At 41.4% G+C, this 20,364-nt stretch overlaps 2 protein-coding genes and 2 non-coding genes across 5 annotated transcripts; 1 reads left to right on the forward strand and 3 right to left on the reverse strand.

Annotated features, from left to right (window-relative positions):
* Positions 1 to 27: 27 nt before the first annotated feature.
* Positions 28 to 5,163, reverse strand: thap12b (THAP domain containing 12b). Its single transcript, XM_005739288.1, has 5 exons — positions 4,843 to 5,163; positions 3,971 to 4,091; positions 3,726 to 3,833; positions 3,581 to 3,617; positions 28 to 3,470 (listed from the first exon to the last, which is right to left on the reverse strand). The coding sequence occupies exons 1-5, from the start codon at positions 4,929 to 4,931 to the stop codon at positions 1,564 to 1,566; spliced, it is 2,262 nt and encodes a 753-aa protein (XP_005739345.1). The 5' UTR covers positions 4,932 to 5,163; the 3' UTR covers positions 28 to 1,563.
* A 485-nt stretch (positions 5,164 to 5,648) lies between these two features.
* trnap-agg (transfer RNA proline (anticodon AGG)) lies at positions 5,649 to 5,720 on the forward strand. The gene has a single exon. It is a non-coding gene; the product is annotated as a tRNA-Pro (tRNA).
* A 275-nt stretch (positions 5,721 to 5,995) lies between these two features.
* On the reverse strand, positions 5,996 to 6,067 carry trnap-cgg (transfer RNA proline (anticodon CGG)). Its single transcript has one exon. It is a non-coding gene; the product is annotated as a tRNA-Pro (tRNA).
* A 132-nt stretch (positions 6,068 to 6,199) lies between these two features.
* On the reverse strand, positions 6,200 to 18,092 carry dyrk1ab (dual-specificity tyrosine-(Y)-phosphorylation regulated kinase 1A, b). 2 transcript variants are annotated; one of them, XM_005739289.1, is made up of 12 exons: positions 17,261 to 18,092; positions 15,389 to 15,458; positions 13,719 to 13,915; positions 13,346 to 13,438; positions 12,692 to 12,880; positions 12,335 to 12,482; positions 11,942 to 12,228; positions 11,645 to 11,791; positions 11,229 to 11,369; positions 10,605 to 10,908; positions 10,203 to 10,327; positions 6,200 to 9,880 (listed from the first exon to the last, which is right to left on the reverse strand). In XM_005739289.1, exons 2-12 carry the CDS (start codon positions 15,396 to 15,398, stop codon positions 9,293 to 9,295), a joined length of 2,229 nt encoding a protein of 742 aa, XP_005739346.1. In that variant the 5' UTR covers positions 15,399 to 15,458; positions 17,261 to 18,092; the 3' UTR covers positions 6,200 to 9,292. The 2 variants fall into 2 exon arrangements, with proteins under 2 accessions (XP_005739346.1, XP_013767931.1); XM_013912477.1 differs by lacking the exon at positions 15,389 to 15,458 and having other exon boundaries at positions 17,261 to 17,341.
* Between the last annotated feature and the right edge of the window lie 2,272 nt (positions 18,093 to 20,364).

Below are 20,364 nucleotides of genomic sequence, written 5' to 3' on the forward strand. Positions count from 1 at the left end.
CAAGAAAACAATAAAAAATATTTTGGTCACTGACTCCGGCTTTATTGGTCTTCTTTACAGAGTCTTATTCAAGCAAAACAAACTTTATATAAAATGCGTGGAAATAAAAATGAAACCATCTTTCCAAACAAACTAACCCATTTATGCCGACTCCTATCCTTGCATCAATCTGCACAGTGAAGCAAACATTTAACTGCATTACAATCAGAACAGTGATGCACGACCATTTAAATCACGTTAGCCTGTACAGGGATGAGCTTTCCACAGATTTGCACTTAGCTGTACAAAATAACTGACATTCTAATTCACTCTACAGTAGAAAACATTTCCTGAGCATTAATTCAGGGATGCTGCTGATATTGATGGCATTGCTCCCTCTCCTGCTCTTCCTGCGTCCTGCACTGTGAATCAACAGGGCATCTGCCTCCATCATGTGGTTTGAATTAAAAGCACACAATACAAAAACAAAAAACCCAAAAAAAAATTAGGCCATTTGTTAATCTCAGCAGCAAAGCCCATCAAGCACAAAACATAGAAAGCCCTTAAAAGTGGACCCATTTCCGGTCATATATGACATAAACTAAATGTTAAAAAAAAGAAAGAAAAGAATGCTCATTTTGATATGACCAAACTTTCAAACAATGAAGCCAGCGACTAATCACTGTTAAGACTTCAGTCACACAGGCCTAGAGATCAGTAGGCAACCCCCTGGCAACCTCTGGTTACTAGTAGTTAGTGTGTATTTATTAAGCGGTTACTGGCCGTCGGCAGGTGAAAGCAGCTGCAAAGAGGGTGCTGAACAAAAAAACCCCTCCTTGCTGTACTTTGCATGAAAGTTGTTGATTTGTATGCAAACATTACAGCTTGACGGGTAGTTTGTGACCGGCTGCAGGCAAGTTAGGATGCTCCACGCACACTACAGGAAACTGCAGCAATCTGCTAGCAGCTAAAGCAATCGCAAAAATGTCACTGACTGGTATCTAGACCTGTGTAAATAAGTCTCAATTTCACAGCAAACGATTGTGAAATAAACTTTTTTCCGTCTCAACTGGAAGCTCATAGATTTTTATCTTGTTTCAGACAAAGGATGAACTACAGTGCTGCAGTTGATTGTTTTGAAATTATATAGAGCTAGCCTAGCAGAGATCAGTGAAAGAAACAGGGAATCGTAAATGAACCTGACAGATCCATTTTAAGATAGAAAAATATATAAACATTTACAGAAGAGTCTAGTCTAATAACTCAAGTTGACACAGAATTTGAATGTTTACAGATCGTTTTTTGATTTACAATTTTCAAAAAGTCCACAAGGAATAATGAGTATTCATTTTGTTCCAGACAAATTTGTGAATCTGTTTACAACTCAAGATTAAGTGTGTGGTGCATTTAAATACACCATTTATTCATCTGACCAAATACAATAAGAGCTTAACTTCAGACATGAATGTCAAGCGCTAATTTACGTCTCCATTAAAATTTACTAGTACTTGTATCCACATGTTTTTACACCCCCGAAAATTATGCAATCAATCCAAACTGTTCTGTTCAGCTCACTGCATCACATCATTTCATCCCAGCCTCTTCCTCGGCTACTTCCTCAGACTCTGCATCAACTTCAGTGTCATCCTCTGGATACAGTCTGCAGTATTTGTCCACCATGACATCCAGGTCATGTTTGACATGAGTGTTAACATTAAGCATCGCAAGACTTTTGTTCCATTGGTGAGGAGGCATGCTGTCGAGGTAAACCTGGAGTCTTCCACTTGCTGTGTCACTTTTGCTGTCCTCTAGCTTCAGCACAGGCAAGGTGGAAAGTACCTTAAGGAAGGAGTTCACATTGGGAAAGAATTTAACGTCTGGGAGCTGCAAGGTTTCATGAATGGTGGTGGGCAAGCGCACCTCTTTGCCTCTGTGCTTCCACTTGATTCTCCAGCAGTGGAGCTCTGCAGGTAACGTGTCAGGATTGGGGAGGTCATTCCGGTAAACATCTGCGTAGTTTTCCTCAGTGGTGTTGAACTTCATTTGGCCCATGACAGCCGGAACCAGCGACAGACACTTCAGGGCTTTGAGGTTAGTCTCAGAGAACATGTCCTCCACCTCTTGCATGATCCCGTGGATTACAGGCATTGTAACATACTCCTTAAAATATGGCTCAGCTTGAATTTCACCCACATCGGCAGCACGCTGTTTCCGTAGAAACAGCCTTGGAACTTTGACGGGAATCTCGATCATGGTAGCCACGCTTACAGCTTCCTCGTACCAAAATTCATGGTAGACATCAATGTTATCATTGACCTCATTAAGTGAATGCAGGACAGCTGTTAGACTGTTGGCAGCAAAAAACACATCAAGTGTTTCCCCTTGGAGATTCCTCCCAAAGGCTCTAGTGAAGGTAAGGACATTCTTCAGGATGACAATGGTGACAACGATCTCAAAGTCTGCAAGAGTTTCTGCTATTGAATATCCATCTGCCACCACAGAGGCAGCAAACTTTCCTTCTTCATTGTCTCGAATATTGTCCATGCACAGCAGCAACGGTGGCAACATATCCAGCAGCACATCAAAGACGTTGTGTTGTTCTGTCCAGCCTGGGATACAAGCTTGTTTTAGTGCAGCTCCTTTCTCCTCATTCTTCTGGTAGTGAGTGGAGATGGCTTTCTCGAGCTCATCCTGAGTTGACTGGGCCTGAAAGAAAGCACCAATCCTCCTCAGGGTTTCCATGACCACTTGGACATTGGGGAATGGAAGGCTGTTGGCCAGGTGAATGTTCAGTGCCATATGGGAGCAAGGCATGTGCAATGCCAAGGGATACTTCTCCATCAGTAATATTGCTACTGCTTTCATCTTGGTGGTGGAAATCCCAGTGGCTTTATGGGCCTGACCACGGCAGTCTTCCATGCTGAGCCCCCAGCGATCAGTCAGCTGGGCCTCCAGTCTCTCTACCAGTGCAGGCTCATCACCATCAAATGGCACAAAGTCCAAAAACTCCTCTCGGAGGACGTTCTGCTGATTTACAAAACGTAAAAACAGAGGAAGGTGCTTCTCATTGGCAAATTCCACAAGGTCGCCTGTCACTAGGGAGAAGAAGCGACTCTCTCTCACTTCCATTAGCATCTCCTCCCTCACTGTATTCTCACAAATGTCCAGGAGCTGACTTTGCTGGGTTACAGAAAGGTATTCAGAGTTCACGGCCGTTGCCTCAAAGCGCTTCTTCAAAGCTTCATCTCCAGCGTTCATGCGATAATCTAGGAGGGCCTGGAAGTTGTTGGGTTTAAGTTCTGTTTCTGATGCTTTAAGAGGCATTAACGGTATGCTTTGTTTTCCTAACATGACCACGGCCTCAAACAAAGATCTCAGGTATTCCCGAAATGCCTTCTCCTCCGTGGACAGCTGAGGTTCATCCTCATTGGTGGTTGTGCTATCTTCTGCGGCATCTTTTTTGGAAGCAATCTGGTCAATAGAAGATGCCACTGTGAAGAGAGATGACATAACAACAATCTTCTCAAGAAAACTGATTATAAAATTGGAACAAAAAACAAACAAACAAACAAAAGAACAAAGTCCTAATTTAATAGCTTACATCTCCTTTCTTTTATCTTCCGTATATCTTCTTCAGTCTGCAATTTAAAAAAAAAAAAGTATAAAAGTTATTTACCAAAACTAAAAACAGTCATGTTATTAACCTTATTTAAAAAGACCCAAAAGCTATCAAATATCTTCCTTACAAGCTCTTTAATCCGCTTGCGATGTCTGGTGTGAGGATTTTTTAAATGGCTTGTTAGATCAAATATTGTTGGAATTGCCGTATCCTTCAGCACAGTCCGATAAGGGCTCTGGGGGGGAAAAAACGAAAAAAAAAAAACAACTAAACAAACAAAACTCACATAATTAAAATAAGCAACATTTAAAAGATGCACATTTTTGAGGAAATAAATGTAGAGAAGGCTCTGCCTGCTCACGAAATACTCACCGTTTTGCACACCATAGCTGGGTCAAAGTGCTTGGCACATAGTCTGTAGTGCTTATTCAACTGGTCTGATGTTTTTGCCTCTAGATCAGCCCTGCGACAGTTCTCTACCCAGATTCTGCATCTAGAAGTAATAAGAAAATGTATTTGACATGCTAAGATACAGACATGGATTGAGACTGCCACTGTCCATATGAAGGCTGAGAAGAAAAAGAAAAACTACAGAAACAGCAATATATCCTACCACTTTCTTTTGCAATACATCAATAAAAGTGCAATAAAGTATTTCTATTTCCACTAAAAATCGGGTACTCCAAATGCATTACCCTAGCACTTTTACTAAATTCACAACTTAATAATTGAAGTAGCACTTCTCAAACTTATCATTATAGACAACTTATTAATTCAAATGACTCGTTATTAAAATGGAATAACAACAACATAAAGACAAGCACACCAAAATGCAGAGTTACTTTTTGTCTCTGGTTTGACATTGTGGCCACATTATGTTAAAAAAAAAATCACAATAAAACTGAAAATGGGAGTTAAGAAATGATTTGCTATTGCTACATTTCGAATGTTGGGCTAGAAAAGGAGATGCAGACCTTAGCAGAAACCGCATTGTACAAACATTCGAACAGTCAGGATCTAGTCTACACGTCTTAGATTACATACCAGAAAGTTAGCTCTAAACTCAGTCTGCCATATGTAGTTCAGATAAAAGCTAGTGATTAAACACGGCCTAATAACTGGAAATGGTTAGTGGTGTTATAATTCCTCACTCATTTCAGTACAACTTTAGGATACTACACATGGTCTTCTGGACTCTGCTGAATGCTAAAGCTCGTAGCGTACTGTCATATTTGCTGGCTTACCTCTCCGGGTCCCGTGGAAACCGAAAAAATGCCAAATCAGATTGCGTGCTTTTCCGCGTACAGTTCGGGGCCGCGCAAAAATTCGGCATGCTTCAGGTTCGGTGGTTAGCTTAGCTAACTTGGCTGCCTATTGTCATCCGCGGACTTCAGTGGTTTTCTTGTAGAAAGCTGAGTGGACGGTGGGTACGGCTAAAGATAAGAGATGACTAACATGATCTCAGACAATGTATGGCAAAGAAAACACTTAAAGGACACACAATACACCAACACACATTCACAACGGTTAAATTTGGGATATATCGCTTTTAACAAAGGGATGTCCCGCCCCCGGAACCTCTGATTGGACATACCTAAGCTGCCCGTGATAACTACTGGACGCCACAGATAACCCGTCAACCAATTAAAAAGCAAAAAACAGAGTTTTTGTTTTTTTCTTCTTCTTCTTCCTGAAATGTAGCGACAGCCGCGCTTTCAGGGGGCACTGCACCTACCTCATTAGCTAACGTATCCGTTAGCCGCTAGGGCAGGACGACCTGCAGTGTTTCAACTAACCGGCAGCATGTGATTTAAATAGGTAGCTAACAAAGGCAAGAAATAATACAACGCGAAGAAATATGCACTAGTAGTGCATATTTCTTCGCGTTGTGTTTTCATCATTCCCCAATACTGAATCCTTCAGGTCAGTGTTAGCTATTTAGATAGTAAGGGTGTTTTCTGTGGTTAGCAACATTACGTATACTCCAGAAATAGGCGTTCGCAGGTGGCTGAGGCAGTAATAACTCGCAGGGGTGAGTGGTCCTGTATGTGGCTCGTTGGTCTAGGGGTATGATTCTCGCTTAGGGTGCGAGAGGTCCCGGGTTCAAATCCCGGACGAGCCCGCCTTTTTTTTGACTTTCGGTTTATTAATATTAGTCATAAAAGCATGACACATGAGAGCAAAAGAGAGCCAAAAAAAAAAGCACACGAAAGGACACGATTAATGTCGACAAACGCTTTACCGGTGTAAAAAGACTTTTAAATCCGAAGTTATCTCCAAGCATGAAAAGTAGGTGTCTGCACGTGAGACGGCAAGTATAATGTGTTTTACCATTTATCATGAATGGTTCTTTATGTTTCTTTTAAATCCTATACATACTCCCGAGTAAAACATTGAGGGCTCGTCCGGGATTTGAACCCGGGACCTCTCGCACCCGAAGCGAGAATCATACCCCTAGACCAACGAGCCAACGCGGTCACCTATTTCCTGTATCCTTTTCTAAATGTAGCATTTTCACTCCGTTTTCTAGGACTACATACTATTATACATCTGAGTATTTCACATAGATGGATCAATGGACAATAAAGAGACACAGAGCAATTCAATTAACTTCTTTTTATATATCATACATAAGACTGTCTTAATATAATACAAAGGGCATTGTCATAAACACAGCAAAGTCTTGACTAGATCTTACAATCTGTGGATACATGGACTTATCCTTTCCCCCATGCTGTTCAATTCTATAGTGCATGTTGCATGTACAAAAAAAGTGAAAAAATGTGAACTCAAAAATGAAAAGGATAAATCCAAATTAAATAAGAGGATTTCAACTTCTGTCGGGTGTTCAGATATGTCAACAAGTATAGGTGTTTGTGTGTAACCCACAAACTGAACAGGCTTATGAACGATGGAACCTTTTTTTTTTTCCTCCAACCATGTGCTTCTCATATAACCAAAAAGTAAGGTTTGTGATGTACATGCACTTACAATATACCCTGTGAAAATTATTAAGGTTTGAAGATCTAGCTTTCCCTGTTTGATTCAAACCCTACCTCATAGTGTTGTCCTGATGTAGTCAAGTACCTTTGCCAAAAGGCAAGGTTTTGCCACTAAGAAAACAGGAGTTCCTGCCCACTGAATGGTCACCAAATTGACAAACATAATCAACATACCAGCAGGAGCAAGGTAGTGAGTTCTATACTTCCTTTATTAAAAAAATATAAGTATATACATAAATTCTATTTCAACTATTAAAAAGGGGCTGCATTTCATGACAACTGCTCTAAATAAGAGGTCAATCAGCATGATCTGAAATAGGCGCACACTTACGAGTCACTGCAGTCAAATTTTTTTTTCTTTCAGTCTTTATTTTTGGAATGTTTAGTACCAGTATGAGTGCCAGCAATAAAAACCACCGGCTAATTCTAAATTTCTCAAATTCTGCGGGGTATGAAAAATGATTGCAAATTTGCAAGTATAACCTTGACATCCAGATAAAACTCCAATCTCAATATAGGTAGCTTTACATTTGTGTTTATGGAAAATGCCAAGCATGAATTCGTATGGTGGTTTTCCTTTAAGATGACAACAGCATGACCTGTGTCCTGCCCTTAATTTGAAAGGTGGCTGTGGGCAGGGTTTCTTTTCTTTTTTTATATCTAATTTCAAAGCTGGTAAGATGAGCAACAGAAGAAAGAAAGCACTTCAAAATCCCTGATATAAAAAAATAAAAATAATAATAATAATAAATCTGGTAATTGACTGTAATGTTTTGAGGACATGCATTTATGCCAAGGCAAAGCATGTTATTGTGGGCTGACAGACACCCTTTCCCTTTGAATAGGACAACAATCGTGGGGATCTGCCCTACCAAATCAGAACAATACCATTCAACACAAACTGGTTTGCCACAGTCTTGCTTCACGGCAGAAACTAGCCAAGTTGACCAAATGATGTATGAAAGGCAGCAACACCCTTTGAAATAGTATGATGGGGGCAAAAGAAAAACGACGACACAGAAATAGAACGCATTAGTCTCCTTTGTTTTGTGTTTTTTTTTTTTTTTTAAGTTGTTTTTTTTTTTTAAACCATCAGCCTCTATCTTGCTACTCCGGAGCCTGCAGAGTAACTACCAAATTCTCTAACATACCAAAGTTTTAAAAGACTCCCAAAATAATCTACCAATTAATATGGAAACAGTTTTGGTAAAACGTTGCAAACAAATCTGGCCAGAATACACAATAGCCAACGGTCTCGACAACGGTGTCCAGTTTTGCTAAAGTAATATATTGCAGCTGTTTGTATTGACGTTAAAATAAGATCTTGATAAACTTTGCGTCAAAGTGGTGAACTGCTACATTATTGGTTACAGACACCTATATGCTATAAAACAACTGCTTTGGTATAAAAACATATCCAAAGGGAAAATAAATTCTTGTAAAATTCACAGCATAATTTGAGGAGAAAAAAGGCAGTCACTTAACTCATTTTTTTCTTCAGTTTCCATGTTTTGGATGGAGAGACTTGTGCAGGTGGTTCTGATGAGGAACTACATGCAGAAGGGGGGGGGGAAATAAAACATAAAAGGGTAGACTCTGGAATAGTTCTTTCCACTGCAAAATCCTTAACCAGTAAATTTCAAGGAATTAATGTTTAGGAGGTTGTTGTGTACAATAAGACCCTGTTATGTGGGGCCCTGCTGAAGACGAAATCTTTGTCGAGAAAGGCCTCAAATTACCATTCGTGTTTACCTTTTCTAAGTTGTTTTAATTTCTTTAAAGAATTAAGGGCTGTCTAGAGAGAAAAATAGAGAAAAGCCATCTTAATTCAAATGATAATGTCCAGCTCCATCCCATTCCAAGTCCATGAGTCATAAGGCCAAAGGGTTATCTAGAACCAGCCACTGACTGTCTTCCTTTCACTGGGCTGGATCCTTTCGTCTCCCACGCCCATCGCTGCTCTCGCCTGTGCCAGGCCCGGTTGCAGCTTGCAGGACTACGGGGCCTCTAGGCCTGAGGGGTGGTGCTTCCCTCTTCTTGGACCCCGGCTGGTGCCAGTATCCACCTGCGGGGTCTCCTCTCCACCCGGCCAGCACACGCATAGGGACTCCACTGCTATGTGCTCCCCTTTGACAGAGTTACACAATACCGACCAACAACAAGAAATATCACCGCAAACACTTCCCCTCATTGTCAAGCTACAGGATTTACAAGCAGCTTTTTACGTGAAACTTCACAAAACAAAAAAAGGGCAAAAATAATTAAGAACCAGTGAAACAGTAATGTCAGGCAGTCCATGGTTTGAACCGAAGGAGGACGCCAAGCATTTCATCACCAACAGCTACCTGCAAAACAGCTTCAAACTTTGCTCTGAAATGCTCCTTAGAAGATTTTGCCACATAATACCATATGGTGATTACTTGGTGGTTACATGAAACTGGTGAAATGGTAAAATGGATGTCTCAATCTCACTATGGTTATTCCGCAGTATTATTTTGTGCCTAATGATTGCAAAAGAAAAACTGGTGAAAATTACATATATACTTTTTAACAAAGGTTTATCTCTGTAGTAGCGGTTCAGTGATATCTCCCTTCTGACGTGAGCAGCTTTTGTTCTCAACACACCTTGTAGTAAAAAACACCACCTTAAAAATGACGCACAGGGGGAACACACAGCAAAATGTCAGTGCAGTCACGAGCTGGCCATAGAACTCTGCTGCACACACACTCCAGTCATTGGAGACTCTTCCCGGTCCATGCCCTGCCTCATGCCCAGGTGGCCTTCCGCTAGGTAGTGGGCAGGCCCTGTGTTCGTTCCCATGGAGAATGCAGGGTGCGCTGCCATGCCAGTCTCCTGCCGTGGGTTCGAGAAGGCACCTAGCCCCATGCTCAGCCCACCATTCTGACCAAAGTCAAGGGCTCCAGCGGGCAAATGGCGGAGCTGGTAGGCCTGGTTGCCATGGTTCCCAGTGGAAGAGGACGATGTAGAGGAAGAGGAGGCAGAGGAAGACAGGGAGGTCATGGACAGATGGCCATGAACCACCTCCATGGAGTCCTGTGTTGAGGAGCTGTGTGTCGGGGAAGTGTAGTGGCGTGGGCGTGGACGTGTAGCCATCATCTGCCCATGGTGGTGATGAGTATGTGAGTGGGGATGCAGGGCCTTAGGGTGCTGAGGTGGGACATGGAAGGTGGTCTCCTGGACTGGGTGGGTCTCTCCAGTGACTGATTCGGGTCCGACGCCACCTCCCCACACCAGCGGTGGTGGGTAAGGCTGTCTTGCCTGTCAAATAAGAAGAGTCAGTAGTGGAATACAGCTAAAACCTTTCTTTGAGAACATAAACTAAACAAAATTAAAATTCACAATTCAGGAACTGTGACCATTTCTGACGAGTAATACTGATAATAAAATAACATGTCATACATGAAAAATAAATTCAAGAATATTTTTGATGAGTGAAGGAAGTCTTGTATGACACTAACAGGAAGTCATTTGTATGAACTTTAAATAAAAAAAAATAAAAAAAAGCTATTAAGTTTTGGTTTAATCAACCAGCATTCCAAGAACTTAGCACAACTTTTTAATTTTCAGCTACCTTACTGACCTGTGGGCAGAGGCTGTCACCATCCATGGCAGGCATTGCCGTGCCGAAATGTCCTCCACTATGCAAGTGGTGATGGGTAGGGTCTGATCTGGCTCTACCACTGGTACTTGTCCCAGATGATCCTCCTGAGTTTTAAACAAAACAAAAGCCTCAGCAATTCAAATATGTCAAATTCTGTCCCACACAGCTGTATGGGTTTCATACCATGTTGTTTTTCTTGGTCATTTTACTTGTGGTAAGAGTTAAGAAACAGTTTACAAAAACCGCATTTTACCAAACAAAGTCAGCAAATTTTTTGGTTACTTAACCATGTTACCTAATGCAAGAACATACAGATGTACACATGTTACTACTTAAAAAGAATTAACACTGCACCCAGAATCTGTAGCTGGTGGCTGTTACCTGAGCTAGAGGAGGTGCTGGAGGTGGTTCCTGAAGACTGGGACTGCTCTAATGCGGGGCTTGTAGACACACTACTGCTTGTATTGGTCCCCTCATCCGCAGTCTTCTTGAAGAAGCTGTGCTGCAGGGCATAGTAGGGCTGGATGCGGCTCTTAGGGTCATAGTCCAACATCCGGAGGATCAGGTCCTTGAACTTCAAGTAGTCAGCAACAGCATGGCCAGACTCCCCCGCCCGCCGGCCACCTGGACCCCCTGTCTCCACACCCAAGATGGAGTGGAGCTTCCGTGAAGCTGGAGGCTTATACTATTTAAATCAGAGGACCGTCACATTAAAGGCAACTCGTGTATCACCAAAATCTACAGTAATTATTCCAGAACCCATCCATCCATCCATTCGCTTCCGCTTATCCTTTTCAGGGTCGCGGGGGGCGCTGGAGCCTATCCCAGGGCGGGGTACACCCTGGACAGGTCGCCAGTCTGTCGCAGGGCCAACACACAGGGACAAACAACCATTCGCACTCACATTCACTCGCACATTCACACCTAATGGCAATTTGGATTTTCCAGAACATTCAACAAAACAAATTGTGGCAAGAGTGCATCTGCACAAAGAAAAGAGCTCACCCTTTTGCCATCTTTGGTCTTCTTAACACTCCATGTACCATCCGAAAGCTTCTCAAAGAACTTCCTGGCTTTTGGGGCTAGGTCCATTATGTGATTAGGCGGGATACCAAGAACCTCAACTATTTTGTTCATCTGGTCCACCTGGACAAAGTGTTAATAATAAAGTTACTTCCTGTCATGCTGACAGAAAGGAATATTTGACAAAACCTTTGACATTTATACTTGCAACTTAAAGCAGACTGAAGACTTCTTATTAATACATTAAGTTAAATGTCAATCTAAAGATGACTATTCTTAAACATTTATCTGACATTTTAAAGAAAAATGTAAACATGAGGTGAAAGCTATTGCTATTTGTTATTATTAGTGGTACAGCATAGAACAAACCTAAGTAGTGTTTCACTTTTTTTTTTTACCTCGTTAGCTCCGCTGAACAGAGGTTCCCCAGTGTGCATCTCTACCAAGATGCAACCCAAGGACCACATGTCAATGGCCAGGTCATAGGGCATTCCCAGCAGCACCTCTGGGGAACGGTAGAAGCGACTCTGGATATACTGGTATATCTACAAAAAGGGTAAAAGAACAGGGATAATGAGACCTTTTATCTAATATAACACCAAGTGTTCAGGGGCAAAAAGTTTATGGCACACTTCCCAGAGATATTTTTTTATATATGTTGATTTGAACGTTGCTAAAGAAAATGGTAAAAGTACCCTTTGGCCCAGTTGGCATGAGCTGCCAAAGTCCACTATTTTGATGGCACTCCTCTTGGGGTTACAAAGGAGGATGTTCTCAGGCTTCAGGTCACAGTGGATGATGCTGAGCTCAGGTGTGGCCAGGAAGAGTAGCGCCGTGCATAGCTGCTGGGCAAACTTCCGGGTGAGATTGAGTGAGACGCCACGGAAGTTGGTATTTCGGAGCAAGTCGTATAGATTGTAGGACAGCATCTCAAACACGAGGCAGAGGTGGTTCCGAAACATGAAGTGACGCTTTAGGTGAACTGCAGCAAACCAAATTGTACCCATATGAGTCAAATACAGAAAAAGCCATTTTAACTTCTTTGATATGTTTTTTATGATCAGATGCAAATTTCAAGACTTGATTACCAATGTAGTACTTCATCTCGGTATCATGTTTGTTCATGAGCTCTAGGAGCCGCACTTCAATCTGGGCTTGATTGAGGAAAGCTTTCTTGTTCTTGATGATCTTAATGGCAACCCATTCCTGCTCTGCTCGGTCATATGCTTTCACAACCTAAAGATGCCAAAAACAACAAATAGTATCGTTTCTGAAAATTACTTGCCGACTGTTAACCACAGCTAAAAAACCTACAGCTGTTGCTTCACAAATCTTCTGGTGATACAGATGATAAGTAAACCATAATTTTCTCATAAAAACCTGCATTTTCTCCATGCCATGATTCAAATCATGTGTATATGGTGTACAATGTATAAATTAAGCACCTGTCCAAATGATCCTTTTCCTATCAAGGAATCAATCTCATAGCGGTCCATCCACTTCTCCCCATTCTTGACGATGTAGTCATAGTTGTCATCGTCATAGCCGTCATTAAAGACCTTTCTCTCTTTTTTGTGACTGGAGTCTTCACCCTGACCCTGTTGGTGCCGTCGCTTCTTTTTTGCATAATACACCTATAAGTTTAAAAAACAGTTCACATAAGTTTCACTGACTATTACAACGTAAAAACAACGCCATACACTTAAGTTTTTTTTTTAAGGTGCAACAATTCATCGCTTTAATAATAATAATAATGGATTGGATTTATATAGCGCTTTTCAAGGCACCCAAAGCGCTTTACAATACCACTAATTAAATAATAATAATTTGTTATAACAAAATAACAATAAATAAAACGAAAAAGGCTGTCAGATCAAGGTGACACCTTCCTATATCTTGTTTTGTCTGACCATCAATCCAAATTCTTGATATATTAACACAATATCACACATGACAAAAGAAACAGCAAATATAAAAGTATATATAATTCTACTTGTAAAACTAACTGAAACATGTAGTAGAACAATAAGAATACCAGCTTATTAATTTCAAATTTAATTATTGCAGCTCTAGATACATGTAATGAAAACAAAACTAACCTCATTGATGTGTTTGTATGTTTTGATAAGGTCAATGGAGAGCTTCCTCAGGGGAGCTGAAGTTGGGTCACGAAAGCACTGGGGCATGTGCCTCTGAAGCATCACAAAAGGGAAATAACAGCATTTTAGGGGGGGGGGGGAACTATACACAGCAGCTCTGGATGATACAGCTTAGTGTTAAAGGGGTATCATTAAATGCACTATAATTGATTTTGCACAATATGACATGAACAGAGTGAAGAAAACATTTGACAAGCAGCTACTCTGCCTGGTGACAGCAAAAGGTGAACCGGATTTTAATAAACCACAAAAAGTATTGCCGGGTTAAGATGAAAGGAAATCCAGGAGGTGGAGAAGAGTAGGGTTAGTGTACCTGATTGGCAGTGAGCTGTGGTGTCTGGTCGCTGTACGGTAAGACCGTAACAGATTGGTCAGTGCTTGGCTGGTGGCGGTCACTGTACTGCTGGTGCGTATGGGGCATTGGAGCAGCCATCTGAAGACCAGCAGTGTGTAAAGAAAAAGAGGGCGCAAGCCGGACGGACGAAGGTTTGCATGCTGAAGTCTCTCCTCCTGGAAGAAATTAACACTCTTTTGAGTTGCAAAATTAACTGATTCAACATTATAGGTAAGAAAAGAACAAAAAAATGTAATAATCTTGACTTGAAACTATTGTATTTCCTCCTCCACACAAGAGATGTGTGGCCAAAAAGACAAAGTAAAAATATATTTTCTACTTACTGTACAGACAAAATACAAATGGCCTTTTTGTTTTGCTACTTAAACAGGCAATGCTTCCCGTAACACAAAAAAGAACCTAAATTTAGCTTTGGGAAAATAAAATACTTATGCAAATTATGCATTTCTAGTGTTTATATGTATAGTGAAATAAGATCGTTCTTTAAAAAGAAAGAAAAAAAAAGAAAAAAAGAGACAAAAATGATGTTGAGAATAGCAAGAATGAATACATATTTAAGAGAAACGTCAGGTTAACACAAAGTGTCTTTTGTTAAACATTTAAAGCAAAAAAAAAAAAAAACAGCATTAGAGGATTACCACAAAATGAAATACAATAGTAACATATTAACCTTTGTGAAGAAAAAGGAGCAAAACAGCAGGTTTAACAGTGAAAAGGGGTGAAAATAAAGCATCTCCACACTGTACAGTGAATCATCCTTCATTTTAAGCCAGAAGGAATCAAAAAATTATTAAATAGCATGTTCAGCTATCAGCATCTCTCACCAGACAACACAATTCACCAGTGCTACACAGTAACCACTATTCAGAATCCCAGCAACAGCACCTAATTAGCATAGCCTATCACCACAGAGATACAGCGTGATTTGGCAAGCCCATCAATGCACAGACCAATCACAACGCAGTATGCAAATAGCCTACTTTTGTTGCCAGGGCAGAGCTGCTCCCATTTTCCAATGAGAAAACAAGAAATAAACAAGAAATAAAATTGAACTTTGGCACACTTAGACGTTGCTTTCAACACAAGAGCCTGACAGCAAAATAGCTGCACAGCCCAAAACCTGCACTCCATCTGAGAGCGTTACAAAGCTGACCCAGCTTTCGAAAAGCAAGGAGAAAAAAAAAAAAAAAAAAAAAAAAGCACATCCACTGACAGAAATAAGAGGAACTGTAAGAAGATGGAGCACAGTCAAACACTATTTGAAAAGTAACACTTATTTTTCACTTTTATATACATATATACACACACTTTACAACATTTTAAATTTAAAGCACTTCCATTTGTCATAACTACTTTGTTTTACTGCTTGTTCAGTTCAGACAAAAAAAAAACTAAGCAAATTTTAATTACTTTGAGCTCTGCAATGAAATAATTGCAATGAATTAAATGGTAAATTCTGTACTGACAATTCTTAATTATTCATCCTTACTTGACTTTTTTACCCCCCTTAAGAGAGTCCTACAAATTTTTGAGTCTGAATTTAAAACAACAACAAAACTGAAAGAGAAGCTCCTAGAAGAGCACTACTTCCTCACCAAAGGGTTAAGGCTTAATATATGGCAGCTAACCTGGATGCATCTTCTCCTGTAAAATTTCATATCATCCTGGGAGGAGAGTCCAGCAGCAAACCACAACCCACTACAAAGAATAAAAACAGAATATCATCATTGTGCATCTTTGGTGGGACTTAACTTCATAGTGGTTAAACTTTTCATAAGAAGGGACAGAGAACTGCTAGACAGCAGAAGGCACCCCAAAACTTTAAGAAGCTCACTTGGGGTAAATGTGTTAATGGAGGGAGTTTACAAACAGACCTCAAATTTGAAAATTTCAAGCTACTTGTGCTTTTACTGTAAAGATAGTTAAGACCCAGGAAATTACATATTTGAAATACTTAATACATATAGTTCTTGTGAAACTTCTAAATAGTTCTATTACAGACATTAACTAAAACAGGATTTGCATTGTTGTGGATCTAGAAGAGCACTTGACCTCCTCTCAGAATGTTCACACCGATTTTAAAAATATAATCTAAATGGGGTGAAATTAAATGCACAATACTTTAACTTAAAATAGCCATCTGCTACTGAGAACCTAACTGGCCTTACTGCCATTACTGTTTTGAGGAAGAACTGAAAAAGTTTGGTTTGACAGAAATTCACAAACAATGGCAGGCACTATACTAACAAAACTAAGAGGTAAAATTGTCATTTAATAAAAAAACGACAAACCACACAGGGGAAAATATCAGCTCTATTTTAACACAAACCCATTTTGCAAGCGCACTTGTGGCTCTTTAGTCTCCCCTAAATGTCTGATTCTTGTTAATTTTCAGTACTGACATATGAACAGTTCCTTTCCTGGCTCTAGTCATTACGGCATCAACGGGCCTATTTAGGTGTGTAAATATAACGACAGCTAGCTTGCTATTACTAGCCATATCATATCATAAGTGATGGCTAAAGACCTCTATAACAAGTCTGCGTGTCATCTTCTCACGCCCAACCGATTAGATCCATTCCAAAGCTGAATCAAACGAAACCAACCCAAAACAATTAAAAGCCTAACGCTCGTGTATAAAGACCGTCGCCGGGTAGCTCTGTACTTACAGATGATGGGGTAGCGCTCGTCATGGTTGGAATTTAGGAAGCATATTCAGTGTTAATTTGCGGCCAGTCTTGCTACATATCGTTCGTGTATGTGACTCCCAATTCCACGCATAAATGACAAACGTATTCAGGCTCACGTTACCGTTAGCAGTCTAACTAGCTAACGCTGTCGTCGTTAACGTTACCCTGAAAACTGCAGGACAAGCAAGCATATCTCTCACCAATCCAGTGTTAACGTTAGCTAGTGACGCTGTGTGTGCAGCCAGCGGGTTGTGGGGCCCATTCAGCTGGTTCGTCAACAAGTCAGCGTTAACCATTAGCCGAGTTAGCCGATTTAGCTACGAGGCGTTAGCCTGGTTAGCTTCCGCACTCCATTGCTGTAAAAAATAAAAACTACACCTCTGCAAGTAATATAGTTAGACAGTAATCCACAACGGAAATATGAGCCAGCAGAGCAACATTTTCTTCAATCCTACAATGACAGTCTAATATCGCAGGGCTAGCTTTAACGTTAACACTGTGCCAGCATGACTCTTCGTCTAAACCCACACAATCCGCTGCACCCCTCTCTCTCTAGGTTAGTCCAAAAACCAGTTCGGATGCCGTTTCTGTCTGACATTAATAATCAGTTGACCTACTGACTGAAAGCAAACGTTATAGGTGGCTCCAGCGGAGTCGGCGCCGCCACAAAACGTTAGCTAGCCGCCATACCATAAGCTACCTTTCTCAACTTCACGATCGCGTCCATCATTGTTAACCATTGACGTTACACACAACATATACATCCACGAAAGCGTTAACCTGGATGCTTTCGCAAAGGCTTTTGCTCACCTCTGATGGCACGATCTTCATTTAAAGTCCAATAACCTGTATGATGAGGAAACTTATCCAGCTTGAGATTCTCCCCTCCCTGCACGGTTAGCGAGTAATGTTAACGTTAAATCCAATTCCCCCGTCCTCTGACCGGCTAAAATAATTCGCCAGTCAGGTTCATTGCGCTCTTCATGTCCCAAGCACTGTGGAAAAACATCGCCTGTCGAAGAAACTCTTGACTAACGTTACTATCAGCTGATGACAAGCGACATGCTAACGATAACTAGCACGCATAACTCACCAGCTAACCTTAGCGAGCTGGCTAGCTAGTTGACAAAATGAACGCAGCTAACATTGGCTAGCTGTAGCTTCTGTGGCTAGCGTCAAGCTAACGAATCTAGCCACCGCTAAATAAATGTTCTGCCAAATTCAGATTTTTACGCCGTCTTCGCAAATTTGGCGCCGGCCACTTCGACAAACACGAGAACACGGTTAAATCCGGAGTATTTTAAACGTGAAACGGAATCCGTGTCCTCTGGTAATTTTGGTTAGGAATTTTGTGTCAATTTTCACAAAATGGCGCGCGGTCCAAACCTGCGCAGTGAACCGGCCCGGTGGACCAGAGACACGGACAACTGAGTTAGTGCGGCGCCGCCTAATTATTTCAACTGTGTTAAAACGTCGGTCTCTTGATCTTCTTAATCCGATCCACTAGACGCATTTCGATATCCAAAAACGTCAGACATATATCCACTGACAGCATTATTCCGGCGGGAAGGGAGAACATTTGAAAAGACTGAGCTGGGGAAAAAAACCCTCCTGACAAAATGGCGATGCTCTAGCTTGTTGCCATGGCAACTGTCAATCAAAAAAAAAAAGGTACCCGGATGTACCAATGACGAATAAGATCTAACTTGCCCGCGTTACAGGACACACATAACTCCGGTGGTGTCCCTGTCTGTCTTTTTCCACCGCGTTTGGCCTGTTGCTATCAACCAGAAGAGATTCAATATTTAGCTGTATCTTTAGACGGTTATTTTCACCATCTAAAGATACAGCTTGTACAGCAATATAACCACAAAGAGATTCTAGCTCAGCCAACAAATGGTCATAACAATAACAAAAGGTTAATAACGTGTAAACGTTTTATTTCTTTAATATCTATCTTTGTTAAAAAAAAAAAGTCATTGTTAGACACAGTAATGATGAAATGATGAAACTGTTTAATAAAGCATACACTGTAAAAAGTTTTGGGGAGTTGCTGGAATTCCTCACTTCACAAAATTGGTAAGTTAGTAGGTAGAATCTTTAAAAAAAAATTCACTGAACATCTTTATTAATTATTAATTAAATCTATTTGCTAAGCAAAATAATTAGCCTCCTTCCTGATTTTTTCTGTTTCTCTTCTTTGCATGCATTCACATCTTTCAGATAAACAAAATAATTTTAAGATTGTTTTAATTCGTTGGGCATTTTTCAAGCATGAGCGACTTTTTTAAGGGCATGCAAATCTCAATCAAATTTAGTCTTGAACTTTCACTAGGTCACTCTAAAAACCTAATTTTGTTATTTTTTATATTTCAAATTGTCCAGCTTCATAACCCAAGTGCCCTTGATCTTCATGGCGCAACCTGATTTCTGGACATTTTCCTCATGGATTTTCTGCAAGAGAGCAGAATTCATGGTTCTATCAATTAGGGCAAGTCGTCCAAGGCCTGAAGCAGCAAAACAGCCACAGCCCATCACAATACCACCATGTTTAACTCTTCATATGAGTTTCTTTTTTACAAAAGCCTCTGCTAGTTTTATACCAGATGAAATAGAAATCAAACCTTCCAAAGAGGTCCGCTTTTGTCTTTTCAGTAAACCAAATATATTTTCCCAGAGGTCTTGGGGATCATTGGGATGTTTTTTGTTGCTTTGTTGTTTATTGTTGAATCATGAACTCTGACCTTAACTGAAGCAAGTGAGGCCTGAAGTTTGTTAGATGAGTTTTTCTGTGATTTCTTGGATGAATCGTTGATGTGCTCTTAGAGTAATTTTGGTAGGCCAGCCACTCGAGGAAATGTTCATCACTGTTTCACGTTTTCTACATGCTACATCTACAAACTCCCATGTGCCCTCAAGTATCCTTGGGAGGATAAAGAGCTGGTCCAGTGTTCCGTGACCAGGACGAAAACCGCATTGTTCCTTCTGTATCTGAGGTTCGACTAGCGGACGAACTCCCCTTTCCAGCACCCTGGCATAGACTTTCCCATGGAGGCTGAGGAGTGTGATCCCCCTGTAGTTGGAACACACCCTACGGTCCCCCCTTCTTAAAGATGGGGACCACCACCCCGGTCTGCCAGTCCAGGGGTACTGCCCCTGAACTCCACGCAACATTGTAGAGGCTTGTCAACCAGGACAGCCCTATAACGTCCAGAGCTTTCAGGAACTCGGGGTGGACCTCATCCACACCAGGGGCTCTGCCACCAAGGAGTTGTTTAACTGCCTCAGTGACCTCGCCCCCGGAAATTGGCGGGTCATCCCCCTCATCCCCAGACTCTGCTTCCTCCTCGGAAGACGTGTCAGTGGGATTAAGGAGGTCCTCGAAGTATTCCTTCCATCACCTGACAATTTTCTCAGTCGAAGTCAGCAGCGCTCCGCCAGCACTATACACTATACCAGCACCACTTTCCCCTCCCGAGACGCCTGACGGTTTGCCAGAATCTCTTTGAGGCAGTCCGAAAGTCTTTTTCCATGGCCTCTCCGAACTCCTCCCACACCCGAGTTTTTGCTTCAGCCACTGCCCGAGCCACATTCAGCTTGGCCTGTCGGTACATGTCAGCTGCCTCCGAAGTCCCACAGGTTAACCAAGCCCGATAGGACTTCTTCTTCAGCCTGGTGGCTCCCTTCACCTCTGGTGTCCACCATTTGGTTCGGGGGTTACCACAACGACAGGCACCAACCACCTTGCAGCTCAATGCAGCAGTTTCGGCAATGGAGATGTTGAACATGGTCCATTTGGACTCAATGTCCCCAGTCTCCCTCAGAATGCCGTTGAAGCTCTGCCGGAGATGTGCGTTGAAGATCTCAAGGAATGGGGCCTCTGCTAGGCGTTCCCAGCACACCCTGACTACGCG

Source organism: Pundamilia nyererei, unplaced genomic scaffold (genome assembly GCF_000239375.1).
Source record: "Pundamilia nyererei isolate P.nyererei 1_Seehausen unplaced genomic scaffold, PunNye1.0 scaffold00091, whole genome shotgun sequence".
Taxonomy (NCBI): Eukaryota; Metazoa; Chordata; class Actinopteri; order Cichliformes; family Cichlidae; genus Pundamilia; species Pundamilia nyererei.